Source organism: Hemiscyllium ocellatum, chromosome 45, assembly GCF_020745735.1.
Source record: "Hemiscyllium ocellatum isolate sHemOce1 chromosome 45, sHemOce1.pat.X.cur, whole genome shotgun sequence".
Taxonomy (NCBI): Eukaryota; Metazoa; Chordata; class Chondrichthyes; order Orectolobiformes; family Hemiscylliidae; genus Hemiscyllium; species Hemiscyllium ocellatum.
Genome location: NC_083445.1, coordinates 6,954,636 through 6,972,111, shown reverse-complemented (window position 1 = coordinate 6,972,111; position 17,476 = coordinate 6,954,636). Strand labels below are relative to the sequence as shown.

At 41.0% G+C, this 17,476-nt stretch overlaps 1 protein-coding gene across 1 annotated transcript in view; it reads left to right on the top strand.

Annotated features, from left to right (window-relative positions):
• The first annotated feature begins 1,019 nt into the window (after window positions 1-1,019).
• LOC132835854 (complement C3-like) overlaps window positions 1,020-17,476 on the top strand; it is a 119,397-nt gene continuing 102,940 nt past the window's right edge. Inside the window, exons 1-5 of the mRNA XM_060854950.1 lie at window positions 1,020-1,048; window positions 2,661-2,850; window positions 10,839-11,001; window positions 12,487-12,557; window positions 14,628-14,722. Of these exons, the coding sequence (XP_060710933.1) occupies window positions 1,020-1,048; window positions 2,661-2,850; window positions 10,839-11,001; window positions 12,487-12,557; window positions 14,628-14,722 (548 nt within the window). The remainder of the gene's footprint in view (window positions 1,049-2,660; window positions 2,851-10,838; window positions 11,002-12,486; window positions 12,558-14,627; window positions 14,723-17,476) is intronic.

Below are 17,476 nucleotides of genomic sequence, written 5' to 3'. Positions count from 1 at the left end.
TGTGAAGGAGACTGAAAAATGGTGGATTTTATGCTAGTGACACAGGGGGAGGAGGAGAAAGTGTCCAAAGGGAGTGCTAAAGGCAAGAGGTGGCACTGTGGCTCAGTGGTTAGCACTGCTGCCTCACCGTGCCAGGGACCTGGGTTCACTTCCAGCTTTGGGTGGCTGTCTGTGTGGAGTTTGCACATTCTCCCTGTGTCTGTATGGGGTTCCTCCCACAATCCAAAGATGTGCAGGTCGGGTGAATTGCCAATAGTGTTCAGGGATGTGTAGGTTCAATGCATTAGTCAGGGGAAACATAGAGTAACAGGAAAATCTGGGTTGGATATTGTTGGGCTGAATGGTCTGCTTCCACACTGTCGGGATTCTAATGGTGGTGAAGGAGAAGTGGAGATTTAAAATAGGTGTTAATATCTTGATTTCTTAACCGATGAGAACTGATCTTCAAAGAAATAAAGGTCATGAGCAAATCTTGTGATATTGTTTTGCCTACCTTTTCAAGAGTTAAACAGAAAATCTAAGGCTGCACATTTAAGAATTTGCCATGGTAAATTTTTAATTCAATTTTTAACCTGTCATTTTGAACTAATCAGTTGGATAGTGTTTTACTTTGGTTTGATTGAGATCCTCAGCACAATTTTTGTGACTGCATTGAACACCAGCTCAGCATGTGTTCCTCCAATATTTTCTTGCAGTATGGTGGCTTTCCCAATTTTGTGCAGGCATCAATTGGAGATTCATTTGGCGACTTCGCTAATTATTGTCATCATCTTCGAACAAGACAATATACAGAGAATAGATCTTCCATCCCAATCTAAAGCTGGTTTTTTTATACCTCAATTTTTAAATTGCCCTTCTGCACAAATTACAGGCTCCGATCGGGTCCTGATGAGGGGCTACACTTGAAATGTTGACTTCTCCACCTCCTGACCTGGCCTGCTGTGTCCTTCCAGCCTCCTGCCCGTCTATCAGGAACATTAGGCTTCAAACGTGAGGTGGGTGTAGGTCACACAGCCACAATGACAAATCCAAACTTCACCCATGGAAGGTCTGTGATGAACTATGTGGAATAGCTGTGGTTACTGCTCATGTCACCGTCTACTTTATATCTTGTGAAGAGCTACAATCGCACCAACATGAGAATTGAGGCATGTTAAAACTATCGAGTAAAAAATGAGGTCTGCAGATGCTGGAGATCACAGCTGCAAATGTGTTGCTGGTCAAAGCACAGCAGGCCAGGCAGCATCTCAGGAATAGAGAATTCGACGTTTCGAGCATAAGCCCCGATGAAGGGCTTATGCTCGAAACGTCGAATTCTCTATTCCTGAGATGCTGCCTGGCCTGCTGTGCTTTGACCAGCAGCATGTTAAAACTATGACTGGGTTCCTAGCGAGAATGCAAATCTTGCCTGATTTGTTTTTGAACATATTTTCCCTCCACCTGTTAAAGCAGATTGTGTCCAGTTAAGTTCACTCACGACATCAGTACAGGTTGCAGTAGAGTAGGGCTGGTTCAATTCAGCTGTTCCTACTGAGACACTGAAGTTTTTAAAGCAATCCAATGGCTTGTCTGTACTTTTTTTGCATTTGAATTTGTCATAGTTTGTGTTGCATGTCAATTTGCCTCGTACCTGATACAAAATATGAATCTGGCTTGTCGGGACAGAGAAAGTGAGGACTGCAGATACTGGAGCTCAGAGTCAAAGAGTGTTGTGCTGGAAAAGTACAGCCGGTCAGGCAGCATCCGGGGAGCAGGAGAATTGACGCTTTGGGCATCAGCTCTTCACCAGGAGTGAGATTTGGTTTCTTTGCAGTTAATCATGTGGTGAATGCATCGTGGATACATTGAAATCTTCACATTGCATTGACACTAAGCATTCAGAATAATGGTCATTGGCGCATACATTCTGAAGATTTGAGAACAGCTTTTCGGAAGGTATGTTTGTTCTTATGTTGCTGAGGTCAAACTCTAACTCCTAGGCAGAAAGCCATCGAATGTCAGGAACTGTTCGCTATTCCCGGATTTTTACCAGACTGTTGGGTTTTAATTAACCCTTAAACAAACAGCCCGGGCAACAAATGTTTGGATGTTTTAAGAGCAAACAGTGGTACAAATTTCCCAATTGTTAAAAATTAACCAACCTCCGCTAGGATTTTATATAAGTCAGTAAAATTACTTGCAAAAGTTTGTCCTGGTGGAGCAGTTGGTCAACATGAGGACCTCACTGTTACTTGTTGTGTTAGTCTTTTTTCCTGCACTGTGTCAATGTTCTCCTCTGTAAGTATTATTTCTGCTTCATTTGATCTCCATATCTTAATTTATTATAATCCTCCTTCCTCTTCTTTTTTATATGTTTGTCCAACTTCCCCTTTGATGGACCTACACTATTCACTTCAATTATACCCGATGTTCTACATGGATTATTGTAAGAGTTTATAAGAGTGTTCCTTCTTGCAAATTTATTTATGTCGATCAGTTGAGGTAATGGTGCCTTCTGTTCAGTAATGGTTAGAAGGCCGATTAGTTTTCAGTTTGCAAACTTAAACGAGAACTACATCGGTCCACTTAAGCCATTTCTGAAATCAACGAGGGACATTGTTACGAGAGCATCCTAATAATTGCTGTTGAGGAAATGGTAATTGCTTTGTTTTTCCTGACAGATACATACTGACTGCCCCGAATGTTCTGCGAGTTGAAAGCGAGGAAAATGTAGTTGTGGAAGGCCACAATAGCAACAACGACTTTGATGTTGAATTTCGTTTACAATTTTTCCCAAAAAATGGTATCATAATATTTAGAGCTAATGCTGTTTTATCAAAAAATAATAACCAAATCTCAGTGCCTGTTAAGGTAAGTGAACTGAAAAATTAAATGTTTAAACGGGTTTGTGGCTTTAGCAGTCTTTACTTAGCAAACTAGGGGCTTTGTTATCAACATTATGGTCTGGAGATCTTCCTTCCACAGCCTTCAAACTCATACTCCCTCAATCCCTTGTCCCTCTTACCCTTGATTCCCTTAAAGATTAGTGCAATGTATCTCAGAGTGTCTTGCCTCATATTGCTTTCCTGTACTCTCCATCTCCAGCATCACCAAAGAAGAGGAGGAATTGCAGGAGTGATAGGAAACCTATGAGGAGGAAGATGAGGGTGAAGATCATGAGGTGGCACAAGATAGTCGTCAACCAGATGAACAGGGCAGGGCATGGTTTAGTTGAGCAGAGAAATCAGAAACAGCCTTAGAGTCACCTGCTACCAAGATGACTGTTCTGCTCAGAGACATCTTCTGCAGATGCAATGCTTTAATATACACAGTCAGCTCTCAGGCCTTTGACCTCAACATTAGTCATTGCTTGGAATGGATATCTGTTTGCTTAGGTTATGCAATAAAATGGTGACTTCTCGTCTTCACTCTCCTTCTGATCTCATCTCTGTAAAAGCCTGAGATGGGCACACACCATGTTCCAGGATAGCCTTAAGGTTACAACAGCTCTAATACAGTGATCTCATCTGTGGCTGCATGCTCTTAGAGTTTTGCATTACTTATATTAAAGTGGAACTCGCCCAATCAGAAAGTCTCCCTGGTCATAAATTTTGAGCACATTGACATGCTGAGACTGCTCTTCATATGACTTAGTCCATCACTATGCCTGAATCTCCACTGTACCCTTGCACTGCCTGACTCTACTTAGTGATGTACCCACTAGTGTGGGGTATGAAGTTTTAGATGTTCTCTCCATTCAGTTGCACAATAAACTGAGATATCTGAGGTAGCCATTTTCAATCTCATTGCCTTGTTTTTCCAGCATGGCACATAATTGACCTTTGCTTCCTCATGTCATTAATAGGGGCATCGAGTCCAAGAACTAGGAGGGGAAGCTGAACTTGTACGAAACACTGATTAGATCTCACTGATTAGTTGAACTTGTACGAAACACTGATTAGAGCTGGACATCAGGGAAGGGGGGCACATTGTCGAAGCGATGAACACAGTGGCTGGGGAGAAGCTGTTCTAGCTCGTACATGGAAAAGGGATGGGAGGGCACAGATTTATAGTGATGTGCAAAATAAAGCAAGGGTGATGCAGAAAATATGTATTGGTAGGATAGTCAATTGTGAAGAGAAGGTGAGAGCCTGCACAGAGGAGGATAGTTGAGATGGGAAATCTCACAACCTTTAAAAGGTACTTTGGATGAGCACTTGAAATGCCATAATGTTCAAGGCTCTAGTTCAGGAAAGCGAGACTGGTGTCAGTAGCAGTGTATTTTTGGCGGTAGAGATAGATGGGCCAAAGGGCCTCTTCTGTTTAATTCTATGATTCCTTACAGTTTCATTGAGTAAGCAGGCAAAACATTGGCAGCTGGAGCATAATTTGGGAAAATGCGAACTTGTCCACTCAGGCAGGAAGGATAGAAAAGCAGGATAGTGTTTTGGATAGTTTTCTTAGAGAGAAGAAAGCTGAGCGAAGATCTGATTGAGGTTTCTGCCAGCTGTCTGGACAGAGTAGATAGGGAGAAGCTGCTCCCACTTGTGAAAGATGAAGGAAGGACAGGTCATAGATTTGAAAGTGATGGGGGTGATGTGAGAAAAGAGTTTTTCACACAGTGAGAGCTAGGGTCTGGAAGGTACTGTCTGGAACTGTAGTGGGGGCAGATTCAACTGAGGCATTCTAGAAGGCAGTAGATGATTATTTGGCTCATTATGATGTGTAGGGACATGGAGAAAAAGCAGGAGGTTGGCACAAGGCATCAGACCTAGTGTAGGGCATGATTAGCTAAATGGCCTCCTCCTGAACTGTAATGATTCTAAGATTCCTGGAATTTTTAGGAACATGTCACCGACCCTGATTCCTCCCATAAATGTTACCATTCACCCTCATGTCCTCGAGGATAATCCAGACTGTAATGTCCAACTGATGTACGTGTGGTTACATGAGAGCTTCATCCATCAAAGATAATGTCACATCTGCTGTCAACGAAATATCTCTGACTGGCATAGACAGTAATCAATGAGAGCTGACAGAGCAGGGATTACACCTCTGAAATTATGGAGTGCATCAACTCTGCCAAACAGTTCATGGATGTTTTCATACATTTATCATAGATGGGCATTTTGATGCAAGAAGATTATTGGAAGTTCTTCACAGGACTGTCATTGCAGGAATTTTGAAACCGGCAAAGTCTCCGTCTGATAGAAGTCAAGCAATCTTATATTCATGATTACCTTGGTTTACAGAAGATGATGCTTCCTTTAAACTGAGCTTTTGTTATGCTGGGAAAGAAATATGGAGCCGCACCGGTATTTTAACGTGAAATCAAACATGACAGAATAGCACAGCGTTGTTTATTGAGAAGATCTGGGAGTAGATGATGCTTGGACACAGCTGTCAATGATGCAAGATATTGAAACACTTCTCAGAACAGTGTATGTAATGTTCAGAATCTAGAAAATTTGAGGAAATGCCAAAATCACAGAGTGTGATGCTATGGCATTTAGATCTCTGAATAAAGTGAGGAGACTGTCAAAACACTTCACAGTGAGTGCATTAATGCAAAGCTATAATGTCTTGATCAAGTGCAGCACAGAGCAAGTGAATAAGTGCAATGATCCAATAAACTTGCAAAGCCACAATATCTTGTTGTATTGACAGCTCTGATTGATGCTGTCAGTGAACTGGCATCACTGTGTAACTTGTGTCGGAGAAGTTGTGAGGTAATGATTGAATTGATGTAATGCCGAGGCCAAACTGATGAGTCAATATTGAGGGGAATGAGTGATGAAGTTAAGAAGGTTCAGCAAGTCCCAAACAGTGAAGTGGACACTGTAGCATTCCCTTAACTTATTCAGCTCCTATGTGACCACCTGTATAGTAGGAATAAGTGGAGTGACCTACATTTGGTAAAGCTGTAATCTCCAAGGCAACTGGTTATGAATTTGGAACAGAAAATATGGTGTTTTTGATATCCAAATATTTCATTCCTAAAACAAAAACGACAAAGAAATTATGGCCACAAAAAATGTGAACAAACTGCGATTGCGCATTGTTTTTTTTGTGGAAAACATCAAAATTATTTCAATTCAGGTGTTGGATAAACCGTGCCCTAAAAAATGACCTGTTTCAAGAAATGCCCATTCTTCTGGAAATTAATGCAAACCTTTTCCAGCATCAAGTCTTGACTGCGAACACAAATTTATCCTGATGAATTTGATTATGTGTAAATCTAGAAATCAATTCAAAATAGATCGCAATTTGATGCGACTTGAATTGTACATTTCATCAAGAGAATGGATCAATCTGGATGCAGTATACAATGCTTGGGCAGAAAGTCAACTGCGGTGCACAAAGCCGCTAACAAGGGATTGAAGAAATTGTTCGTGTCATCTTGTTATACACATTATGCATAAAGCCACCACTGGGCTAGATCAAAGACTTCAGACCCAACCAAACATTTTTGGTTATTTTAGTCAGTAGGATACTTGGCTCTGTAAAATAAGATTATCATAGAGTCATAGAGTTGTACAGCACAGAAACACAGCCTTGGGTCCAAATTGTCCATGCCGACCACTTATCCAAAATTAATCTAGTCTCATTTGCCAGTATTTGGTCTATATCCCCCTAAACCCACCCTATTCATACACCCATCCAGATGTCTTTTAAATGTTATAATTGTACCAGCCTCCACCACTTCCTCTGGCAGCTCATTCCATACACGTACCACCCTCTGTGTGAAAACGTTACCCCTTAGGTTCCTTTTAAATTTTTCCACTGTCGCCTTAAATCTATTCCCTCCAGTTCTGGACTCCCTCACCTTGGCTGTTCACCCTATCTGTGCCCCTCATGATTTTATAAACCTCTAGAAGGTCACCCCTCAGCCTCTGACGCTCCTGGGAAAATAGTCCCAGACTATTCAGCCTCCCTCTATAGCTCAAACCCTCCAACTCCTGGTAATATCCTTTTAAATCTTTTCTGAACCCTTTCAAGTTTCACAACATCCTTCCAATAGGAAGGAGACCAGAATTGCTTGCAATATTCCAAAGTGGCCTGATCAATATCCTGTACAGCTGCAACATGATCTCCCAACTCATTCAATCAATGCACTAACCAATAAAAGCAAGCATACCACATGCCTTCTTCACTATCTTGGGACCTGACACTCCACTTTCAAGGAACTATGAACCTGCACTCCAACGTCTCTTTGTTCAGCAAACTCCCCAGGACCTTACCAGTAAGTGTCTAAATCCTGCCCTGATTTGCCTTTCCAAAATGCAGCACCTCACATTTATCTAAATTAAATTTCATCAGCCACTCCTTGGCCCATTGTCCCATCTGATCAAGTCCCATTGTACTCTGAGGTACTCTTCTTTGCTATCCACTACACCATCACTTTGGCATCATCTGTAAACTTACGAACTATATCCCCTATGTTCACATCCAAATCATTTATGTAAATAATGAAAAACAGTGAACCCAGCACCAATCTCTGTGGCACTCCACTGTTCACAGGCCTCCAGTATGAAGAGCAACCCTTCTCCACCACTCTCTGTCTCCTAACTTTGAGCCAGTTCTGTATCCAAATGGCAATTCTTCCTGTATTCCATTTGATCTAACCTTACTAGCCAGTCAACCATGCAGAATCTTGTCAAACACCTTACTGACTTCCACATAGATCACGTCAACCACTCTGCCTTCATCAATCCTCTTTGTTACTTCTTCAAAAAAATTCAATCAAGTTAGTGAGACATGCTTTCCCACACACAAAGCTATGTTGATTATCCCTAATCAGTCCTTGCCTTTCCAAATACATGTCCTTCAGGATCCCCTCCAACAACTTGCCCAACACTGATGTCAGGCTCACCGGTCTATAGTTCCTTGGCTTGTCCTTACCACCTTTCTGAAATAGTGACACCACGTTTGCCAACCTCCAGTCTTCTGGCACCTAACCTGTGGTTATTGATGATACAACTATCTCAGCAAGAGGCCCAGCAATCACTTCCTTAGCCTCCCATAGAGTTCTAGGATATGCCTGATCACGACTCAGGGAATTATCTACCTTAATGCATCTTAAGATGTCCAGCACCACCTTCTCTGTAGTATGGGTATTTTATTTCCCCAAATTCTCTCTCTTCCTTCTCCACAGTAAAATACTAGTTTAGTATCCCCCATCTCCTGCAGTCCCACACATGGGCTGCCTTGGTGATCTTTAAGGGGCCCTATTTTCTCCCTACTTATTCTTTTGTACTTAATAGAAAACCCCATTAGATTTCCTGATGTCCCTTTTAAGTATACTTCTAATGTATTTTTACTCTTCTAGTGATTCACGTGATCCCTGCTGTCTATATCTGACATGTACTGTACTTTCTTTGTGTTCTTGACCAAAACCTCAGCATCTTGAGTCATCCAGCATTCCCTACACCTACCAGCCATTCCTTTCACCCGAACAGGAACATACTGTTTTTGGACTCTTTATCTCATTTTTGAAGGCTTCCCATTTCTAGCCATCCCTTTACCTGGGATTATCTATTCCAATCAACTTTAAACGTCCTTGCCTAATACCTTCAAAATTGGCCTTCCTCTGATTTAAAACTTCAACGTTTAGATCCTGTCTATCCTTTTTCACCTTAGAGAATTAGGGTCACTGGCCCCAGAATGCTACCCCACTGACACCTCAGTTATCTGCCCTGCCTCATTTCCCAAGAGTAGGTCAACTTTTGCACCTTCTCTGGTAGATACATCCACATACTGAATCAGAAAATGTTCTTGTGCACACTTAACAAATTCGTCTCCATAAAGGACACTCTGGCAGCAGGAAACATGTTTCCGCTGATGGGTGAGTGCCGAACCAGAGGACACAGCTTAAAAATATGGGGTAGACCATTTAGGACAGAGATGAGGAGAAATGTCTTCACCCAGAGAGTGGTGGCTGTGTGGAATGCTCTGCCCCAGAGGGCAGTGGAGGCCCAGTCTCTGGATTCATTTAAGAAAGAGTTGGATAGAGCTCTCAAAGATAGTGGAATCAAGGGTTATGGAGATAAGGCAGGGAGCAGATACTGATTAGGAATGATCAGCCACGATCATATTGAATGGCGGTGCAGGCTTGAAGGGCTGAATGGCCTACTCCTGCACCTATTGTCTATTAACAAATTCATCTCCATAACACTATGGCAGTCCCAGTCTATGCTTGGAAAGTTAAATCCCTTACTATAACTGCCCTATTATTCTTGCAGATAACTGAGATCTCCTCGCAAATTTGTTACTCAATTTCCTGCTGACTATTGTGGGGTCCACAGTGCAATCCCGATAAGGTGATCATCCTTTTCTTATTTCTCAGTTCCACCAAATAACCTCCCTAGACATGCTCCCAGGAATATCCTCCTTAAGTACAGCCTTACTGTTATCCCCACACTCTCTCCTCTCTTGCCCCCTTTCTATCCTTCCTATAGCATCTACACCTTGGAACATTAAGCTGTCAGTTCTGTCTATCTCTGAGTCAAGTCTCTGTAATTGCGATGACTTCCCAGTTCCATGTTTCCAACTGTGCCCTGAGTTCATCTGTGGAGCCTCTTGCATTGAAATAAGTGCAGTTTTATTTGTCAGTCCTACCTCATTTTCTGCTTTGCTCCTGCCTGCCCTGACCCTTTGACTCACTCCTTTTCCCAAGTGCTTTGATGGAGGCACAGCAAATAAAACATTATCATTTTGGATACTCTGATTTAAGTATTCTACTCAGACCACTCAGAAGGCTGCACAGGTACCACAGTAGTTATTGGTTGATTTATTGTCTCGTGTACTGAAGTACAGTGAAAAGCTTTGGTTACGAGAGATACAGGCAGATCATAGGAGCTGAAAATGTGTTGCTGGAAAAGTGCAGCAGGTCAGGCAGCATCCAAGGAACAGGAAATTCGATGTTTCGGGCATAAGCCCTTCTTCAGGAATGGAAGCAAGCATGTAGAGTTCAAACAGACTTAGACAGAGGTATGCAGGTTACATTGCACAGGGCGAGCACTAGGGTAGATCAATGTTAATAAGACCAACATTATTTAATGAGAAACAACATTGTATACCACCCATTCTATTGAAGCACCAAGTGCTGATGTACTGAAGCCAGCACAGCAGTGAGACCTTGGATAGACCCTTCCCCTTTTTGCTATTGGTCTTTGAGAGCCTTGGGTACAGTTGCCTGTCATTTCTCTGCGAATCTCTGCAGGCTGACCCTGTGAGGAATGGCAGAGTCCAGAGGCAGGTCTTCTTCATTGGGCTTTGCAGTTACTTAAACATTTCATGTCTGCGCTGTATCGGTTTGTTCATTGCTGACATGATTATTTGAAGCTGCAGCTCCTCTCACCATCCATACCTGAGCACACTGATTGACTCAGGGCCCAACATGATGGGGCGTGACTGCTGTATGCAAAACAGTGTGTATTGGAGAAACTTAACATTCTGACCCTTCGCCAGAATGTCTGATTTCAGAAGTCCAACATCTGCACAGTCCTCCTTTGTTAACTTAAGTCACTACAGCACACCCTGTGTGACATGGCCTCCCTGCCTCATGGATCTCACAGACGTACTGAATTCCACCATCCCATTTGATAAAAAGGACAGAAGTTGCAATGTTAGAGGACCACAACTAAGAAGCATTGAGCAAGGAAAGACCCCTACATAGTACTGCAATGGGATGCCAGAACCATAACTCTGTAATTGGGCCTTACTATAATCAAAGCTATTCACTCAGTGCAGGTGAAACCCTAGGAAATATCTAGGCTAAAAAGAAACTGCTGGGGGCAATAGTTACATAACAACTGCGTTTATTTTGATTGGAACTTCTCTCTATGTTTCTTTTGTAGATACCCAGTGATAGAATTCCCAAAGATACAAAATTACCCGAATATGTGGTGTTGGAAGCAATATCAACAGCATTTCAGTTGGAGCGAGTCATCCTTATTTCATATCAAACAGGACACATATTTATCCAGACTGATAAACCAATCTACACACCAACTCAGACTGGTAACTACGGCTGCATTTCTCCTGATATCTCTTTAATATAGAAGTAAAGAACTAAGTTGATGGGATTATTTTCAAAGAAATGGAGTGACATGTCAATTTGAGTGGTATTGGGTTGGGGAGAGTAGGATTCTTCTTTTGGGATTAAAGGTGTTTGCATGGAAGCCACACACAGATGCATTTATTCTCTTGAAGGGTGGGAGATGTTTGCTATTCTTTTCCCTAAATGCAATGGATCCTGGATCAATTATTACATTTAAAACCGAGATTAGTAGAATTTTGTTAACCAAATTTATCAACGCATGAATATAAGAGATAAGGGTAGGTGTAGGTCACATTGCTTTCCAAGTCTGCTCCATTACTCAAACTAATCATAGCTGATATTGTGCAAGACCTCCTACTTTTCACCTTGCCCCCACATCCATTGATTCACCGAGAGGCCAAAAAAAACCCTACTTTCTCAACCTTTAACTCACTCAGTGATGGAGTATCAGCAACTTTTTGCTAACGGGCTCAAGACAGGTAGAAGGAGTAGGTCACAAGGTATCCATGATCCCCTTGGATGATGTAACAGGCTGGAGAGCCTAAATGACTTCCTAAATTCTATGTTTCAAACATATAAGTGGAGCTCCAGGGCAAGCATCTTAAAATTCAGTCCAATCACCATGAACAAAATGATGATGGATTTTTTTGTTTGTAAAATAACATTGTTTCTGAATGTAATCTGTAATAGCTGTCCAACCTGGATAGAGAGATCTTTCACTTGAGGTGGCATTGTGGGATATTTGTCATGGGTCAGTTGTTAGTGCTCTTATCTCTAAGTTAGAAGCTTGTGACTTCAAATCCCACTCCAGGACTAGAGCACAGAAATGATGTCCTTCCTAGTATTTATCCCTGGATCAGCATTACTAAAAAATAGACAGCTGCATTGGTCATTAACCATGTTGAATTTTGAATTAGCTGTCAGGTTTACTGAATTATAACTGTGGCTACATTGGGGAAATTCTTGATCTAGTATGAAATGTTTTGGACTCACTTGGTCATAGAAATGCAGCATTCAACATGGGTGCTGGGGAATATAAACACTACTGCTTATTAGAATCTCCTATTTGAAAAAAAGGAAAAAAGAAATAGAAATACAACATTATTAGCTCCTTACATCCAAGGTCAGCTTTTGTGAGGACGAATCTGGTATATTTACCATGTGTTTGGAGTTTGCACCCAGATCTCAAAAGTCAATGCTTAGCTCACTATAACATTCAATGTCCATCCTATATATTTCAAAAAAACTTGCTTTCCTTTGTCAATCTAAAGTTGTCAATGGCAACATGCTTCGCTACTTTTATATACAATAGTATAATTCATTGTATGATTTTTATCTGCTTTTTAATATTATGTCTTTTATCGCACACAAAGCTTTATTTATTTATAGTTCACTGCAAGAACACACAATGTGAATTAATTGCTGTTTGTTTAATTTTTCCTCAGTTCTTTACCGGTTACTTACTGTGAACAACGACATGAAGCCCATCAAAAAAACTGCTCTTGTTGATTTTGTGGTAATGTATCTTCTTATATATCATAGAGCTGCACAAGACCTTTTTGTCTCATTCAGAGGACAGTGAAATTCGGAGCTCCTCAGTATCTCAGTTTGTAAAGGGTGGAGCTGAACTAGATAGGTGTCTGGTTAAATCTCTGGACAGAGCTAGGCTCAACCTCGATCACAGTATCTGAAGACCCCAAATCCCCCAAGCAAATCCACCCAGGGTGACAACCATTGAGAGAGGAGCCGACCCTATAAATAGATTGGAAAGAATTAGTGAGAAACAGCTCCTCCAGTCAGAGACTGGTTCTCTCCCAATGCTTCTGCCAATAGGCTTGCGATCGTGTGAAGCCTTCAGCAGCTAACGTGGGTGGGGAAGCAACAAGCAGTGGTGCAGTGATAATGTCACTGGGTGAGCCAACCAGAGCCTCAGGCTAATGTTCTGGGCACCTGTCTTCAAATCCCACCAAGGCAGTTCTGTACAAAACCAGTGTTATTTTTGTCAACAATCAAAAATACAGAAGATGATCATTACACTATTCATCCACTGAGTGACTCAGATCCCTTTGTACTACAGAGTTCCTTTACCTCTTTTAATCCCAGAAGTATGGTGCGGAAGGAGGCCATTTGGCCCATCATGCCTGGGTTCCCTAGTGCCAATCTCTCGCCTTTGTTCCAAATAGGAGAAAGTGAGGCCTGCAGATGCTGGAGATCAGAGCTGAAAATGTGTTGCTGGAAAAGCACAGCAGGCCAGGCAGCATCCAAGGAGCAGGAGAATTGACGTTTCGGGCATGAGCCCTTCATCAGGAAAGAATTGCTCCAAAAACCCGCACACCTTTTTTTTTCAAAATAATATTTGAGTGCCACTCATGAATGTCTCAGTTGAACCTGTCCCCACCACATTTCCAGACAGTGCATACCAGACCCTAACTGCTCACTGGGTGCACCTATTTTTTTCATATGTCACTCTTGCTTTGTTTGCACATGACTTTAAATCCTTTCCCTCTTGTTCTCTCTTCTTTTATAAGTGGGGCCGGCTTCTCCCTATCTACTCTGTCCAACCAGCTCATGATTTTGGAAACCTTAATCAGATGGCCACTCAGCCTTCTTCTCTCGAAGGATACTATCCTAAAATGCTATCTTGCTTTTCCATCCGTCCTGTCTAGGTGGACCAGTTCACATTTTCCCACATTATGCTCCAGTGGCCAATGCTTTGGCTGCTTACTTAACCTAACTGTATAGAATCAATCAGCACAGAAGATGCCCTTCGGCCCATCAAGTCTCTACACCAAAAATATACTGCAATTGATACCGGTCTCACATTCCCTCACTCTACCCATTGTCTTGAATGTTATGACATTTCAAGTGCTTATCCAAGAACCTTTTAAAGGTTGTGAGGTTTCCCACCTCAACTAACCTCCTCAGTGCAGCCTTCTTCTATCCACTTCACAACCTACTCTCCCACCTATATTTGTGTTTTCAGCAGATTTAGCAACATACATTTTAGTCCCTTCATGTAAGTCATTGACATCGGTTCTGAATGGTGAAGATTTGAGCATTGATTCCTGTCGCACCTCATAAATTACAGCTGGGCCTATCTGAAAATGACAAATTTATCTCTATTCTTTGCTTCTTGTTAACTACCAAATCCTCTGTCCATGCTACTCTGTTTCTCATTACAACACAAGCCCTTATTTGGTGCAGTAACTTTTGATTTGACATTTCATGGCCTTTTGGAAATCTCAGTACGCCACATCTACAGGTTCCCCTTTGTCTATGTTCCTCCATGAATTCTAAAGATTAACTCAAACATACTTTCTCTTGCAGAGATCCCCATTTTTCTTAAGCACCAAAAACTTAGATTGGGATCAGCTGATAGTCTTGAGCCTTTTTGAGCAATTCTTTTGTCTTAAAGAAACAAAGTTACTAGTGATTCCCAAACTTTGGGTTTGCCATATCAATATTGGAACTTGTTGGTTGCCGTAGTTATTGAGTATTTCATTTTGGTTAGGACGGAATATGTTAGCGAGATGTAGCAAACCTACATCCAGACAGAATATGTTCTCACTGCATATCTTTCTCTCAGAATCCACAAGGTGTTATTGTGAGGAGGGACGAGGTATTTGCCAAAGATGCCAGTGGTATTACTGGAAGCACATTTAAAGTACCCGAGATTGTGAAGTAAGTAGAAAAAGTGTAAAGTACAAGCACCTTGGTGTCAAGGCATAGTGAATAAATGTTCTTAAATTGTTCATTGACTTGGCAAGTTCACAGTTTAATGTCTTTTCACAATCATAACTTATACGGAAACTATTAAATGATACCACAGCTTGTCAAACTGTAGACAAATTAAGCTCTTAGCTAATTTTAATAAGATTACATATATATTGATAAATGTTAATTGATCATCATGTGACACTCATGACTAATTCTTTGCAGAGGGCTGATGAAGGGCTTTTGCCCGAACTGTCGATTTTTTTGCTCCTTGGATGCTGCCTGAGTTGCTGTGCTTTTCCAGCTTCACTCTGCTCTAACTCTTTGCAAAGACTAGTCGCAGTAGGAATGTTACAGTCATAGGATCTAAACTTTAGATACTTGTGTTAAGTTCTCCTGGAGATTGACATAACGAAAGATTATTGTTCTTGAAGTGATTCTGATGCTTAAAATGTGAGAGCCTTCATTTTGTGTATAACGGACAGCAATACGAAACAATTTGATTTGCAGAAGAAAATAATTTGATTTACTCTAGATAACCTCACTCAAGCTACAACTTAATTGAAGTCATGCAAACAGCATCTTCAATTTGCACATCAACAACAAATGTAATGTGGCAATGCGTGAATTTGTATTTATATTTTATATCATTTGTAAAGTTCGAATTTTTGAATCTCAAAGTAATGGTATATGGAGTTTTCTGTCTGTCTGAAAAAGTTAATTAACTTGTAAGTGTTTTTGTAACCATGGTAATTTTTAAAAACAGTTTTTAAGGACTTTATTTTTAGGATTATGATGATTCTATGACTCCTTTTTAAGGGTTTCTTTACCGTAGGAACTTTTATAAGTGTTACAACAGGACAGTGAGCTCTTCTGCTAATTAAACCAAAAGTTCACCTTGCCTCGATCTGTTAAAGAGAACTCCCAAATTCCACTATTTAAAGAAAAAAAATCAATTTATTCTTTAACTGTAAAAGTGAACATTAAATAGCAACAATTTACAAATCTAAGCCCCATTTCTCTTAAATACTTCTTATCTACCTCCAACTCTATAATGAGATTCTGTTCCATAAAAGCCCAAATTAAAATTGCATCAACTTAATTTCAAAATCTCTGGCTGAAGATTTCCCTGGGTTGTTTTTGATCTTTTGCTACAAAGATGTTACCTTTGATAGAGAGTGCTAGCAGTTACACTGCTGATGGTAGTTACTATCTATCTGACTCTCAAAATGTCTGCTTCTTTATTCCCCAAAAATTGGATTGTCTCATTGGTTTGATGTTGGCAAAAACAATAAAAACTAAAACTCAAGACTGAGTTTTAGTATCCTGGGGCATAAGTTAAGCAGATTGGCTAAATTCGAATGGTTGTCAAAACAGCAACCAAAACTCAGGTATTTGTCTCACAGCCAAATATTAGGTATTTTCAATTCTACAGTATACATTAAGACTGCTAGCTAGTCACACGACAGATGCCTCCTATTAGCTCTCAGTGCAAAACAGCTTTCACTCTCTCTTAAAGGTACAGTACACTCCTTCATTGTATAACACAACTTAGCAAATATGGTGCAAAGTTTCTGTTAGAAATTTCTAGACCTTATGTACCTGTAAATATCAGTCTGAGAGGGAGCAGTGAGCACAGAGAGACGGGACATACCACCAGCACTTCACCGGAGACTCTTAATCTGGATATTACCTAGTCATAGTGACAAAACACCTGAAATCAAACCTTCCTGCTCAGTGAGCTAACTTACATACTTAACACTGTGAGTAGGTGTAAAAACCAGTCATAAAAAAACAGTGATCACACTGTGAGTCGATATAAATACCAGTCTAAGAGGGAGCAGTGGGAAGTGCAAGTGGGTATATATACAAAATAAAAACTGAAAGAACTGTGGATGCTGTAATTAGAAACAAAAACTGAAATTTCTGGGAATGCTCTGCAAGTGTAGCAGCATCTGTGGAGAGAAATCAGAGTTGACATTTCAAGACCTGGTGCTCTTGAGAAAATAAGAGCATGGTCTCAGAAGGGAAGAGTCAATTGATGCAGACTTAGGCCTTTTCTGTGACTCAACCAGACATTAGGAGTTTAGAAATTAAACATTTTCAATTGGGGTTAATTTAACAGTCAGTGAATTAAGAAGTTGAGAGTTACACATTAAAATGAAGAGTTTTAGCAAGCACTACCTTAGCAACACAATTTTGTTTTTGACATAGTGGACTAGCACCTGAGGCCAATTCCTTGCATTACATGGTAACTCCAAATCAATTCACATTTTGCTCGATGCCTTCCCAGCTGACCCTCTGGCTTTCTGAACATCAGATCTCCCAAAAACACACTCTGAGCTCAATTCCACTTGGAGTTTTCCAAACTACCAGGTAGTTACTTCATGCAGCTTCCGTTGCCTGCTCATTTGGTCCAGAGCTTAAAACAAAATTGTACAGTTTTCCTGCAGGTCAAGGAGGGGTGTCGCAGAGTTGAAATCTCAGTCAATTTATCCCCACTTGGTTTATTGTCGTGTCACTGAACTGCTCACAGATGTTAAGGTACAAAAGGGAGGTGTGAAACCTCTCATTAAATACAGACCCTTCATTCCATTAGAATAGATTCCCCACAGTGTGGGAACAGGCCCAACCAGTCCACACTGACCCTCCAAGGAGTAACCCACTCAGACCCATTTCCCTCAGACTAATGCACCTAGCGCTATGGGCAATTTAGCATGG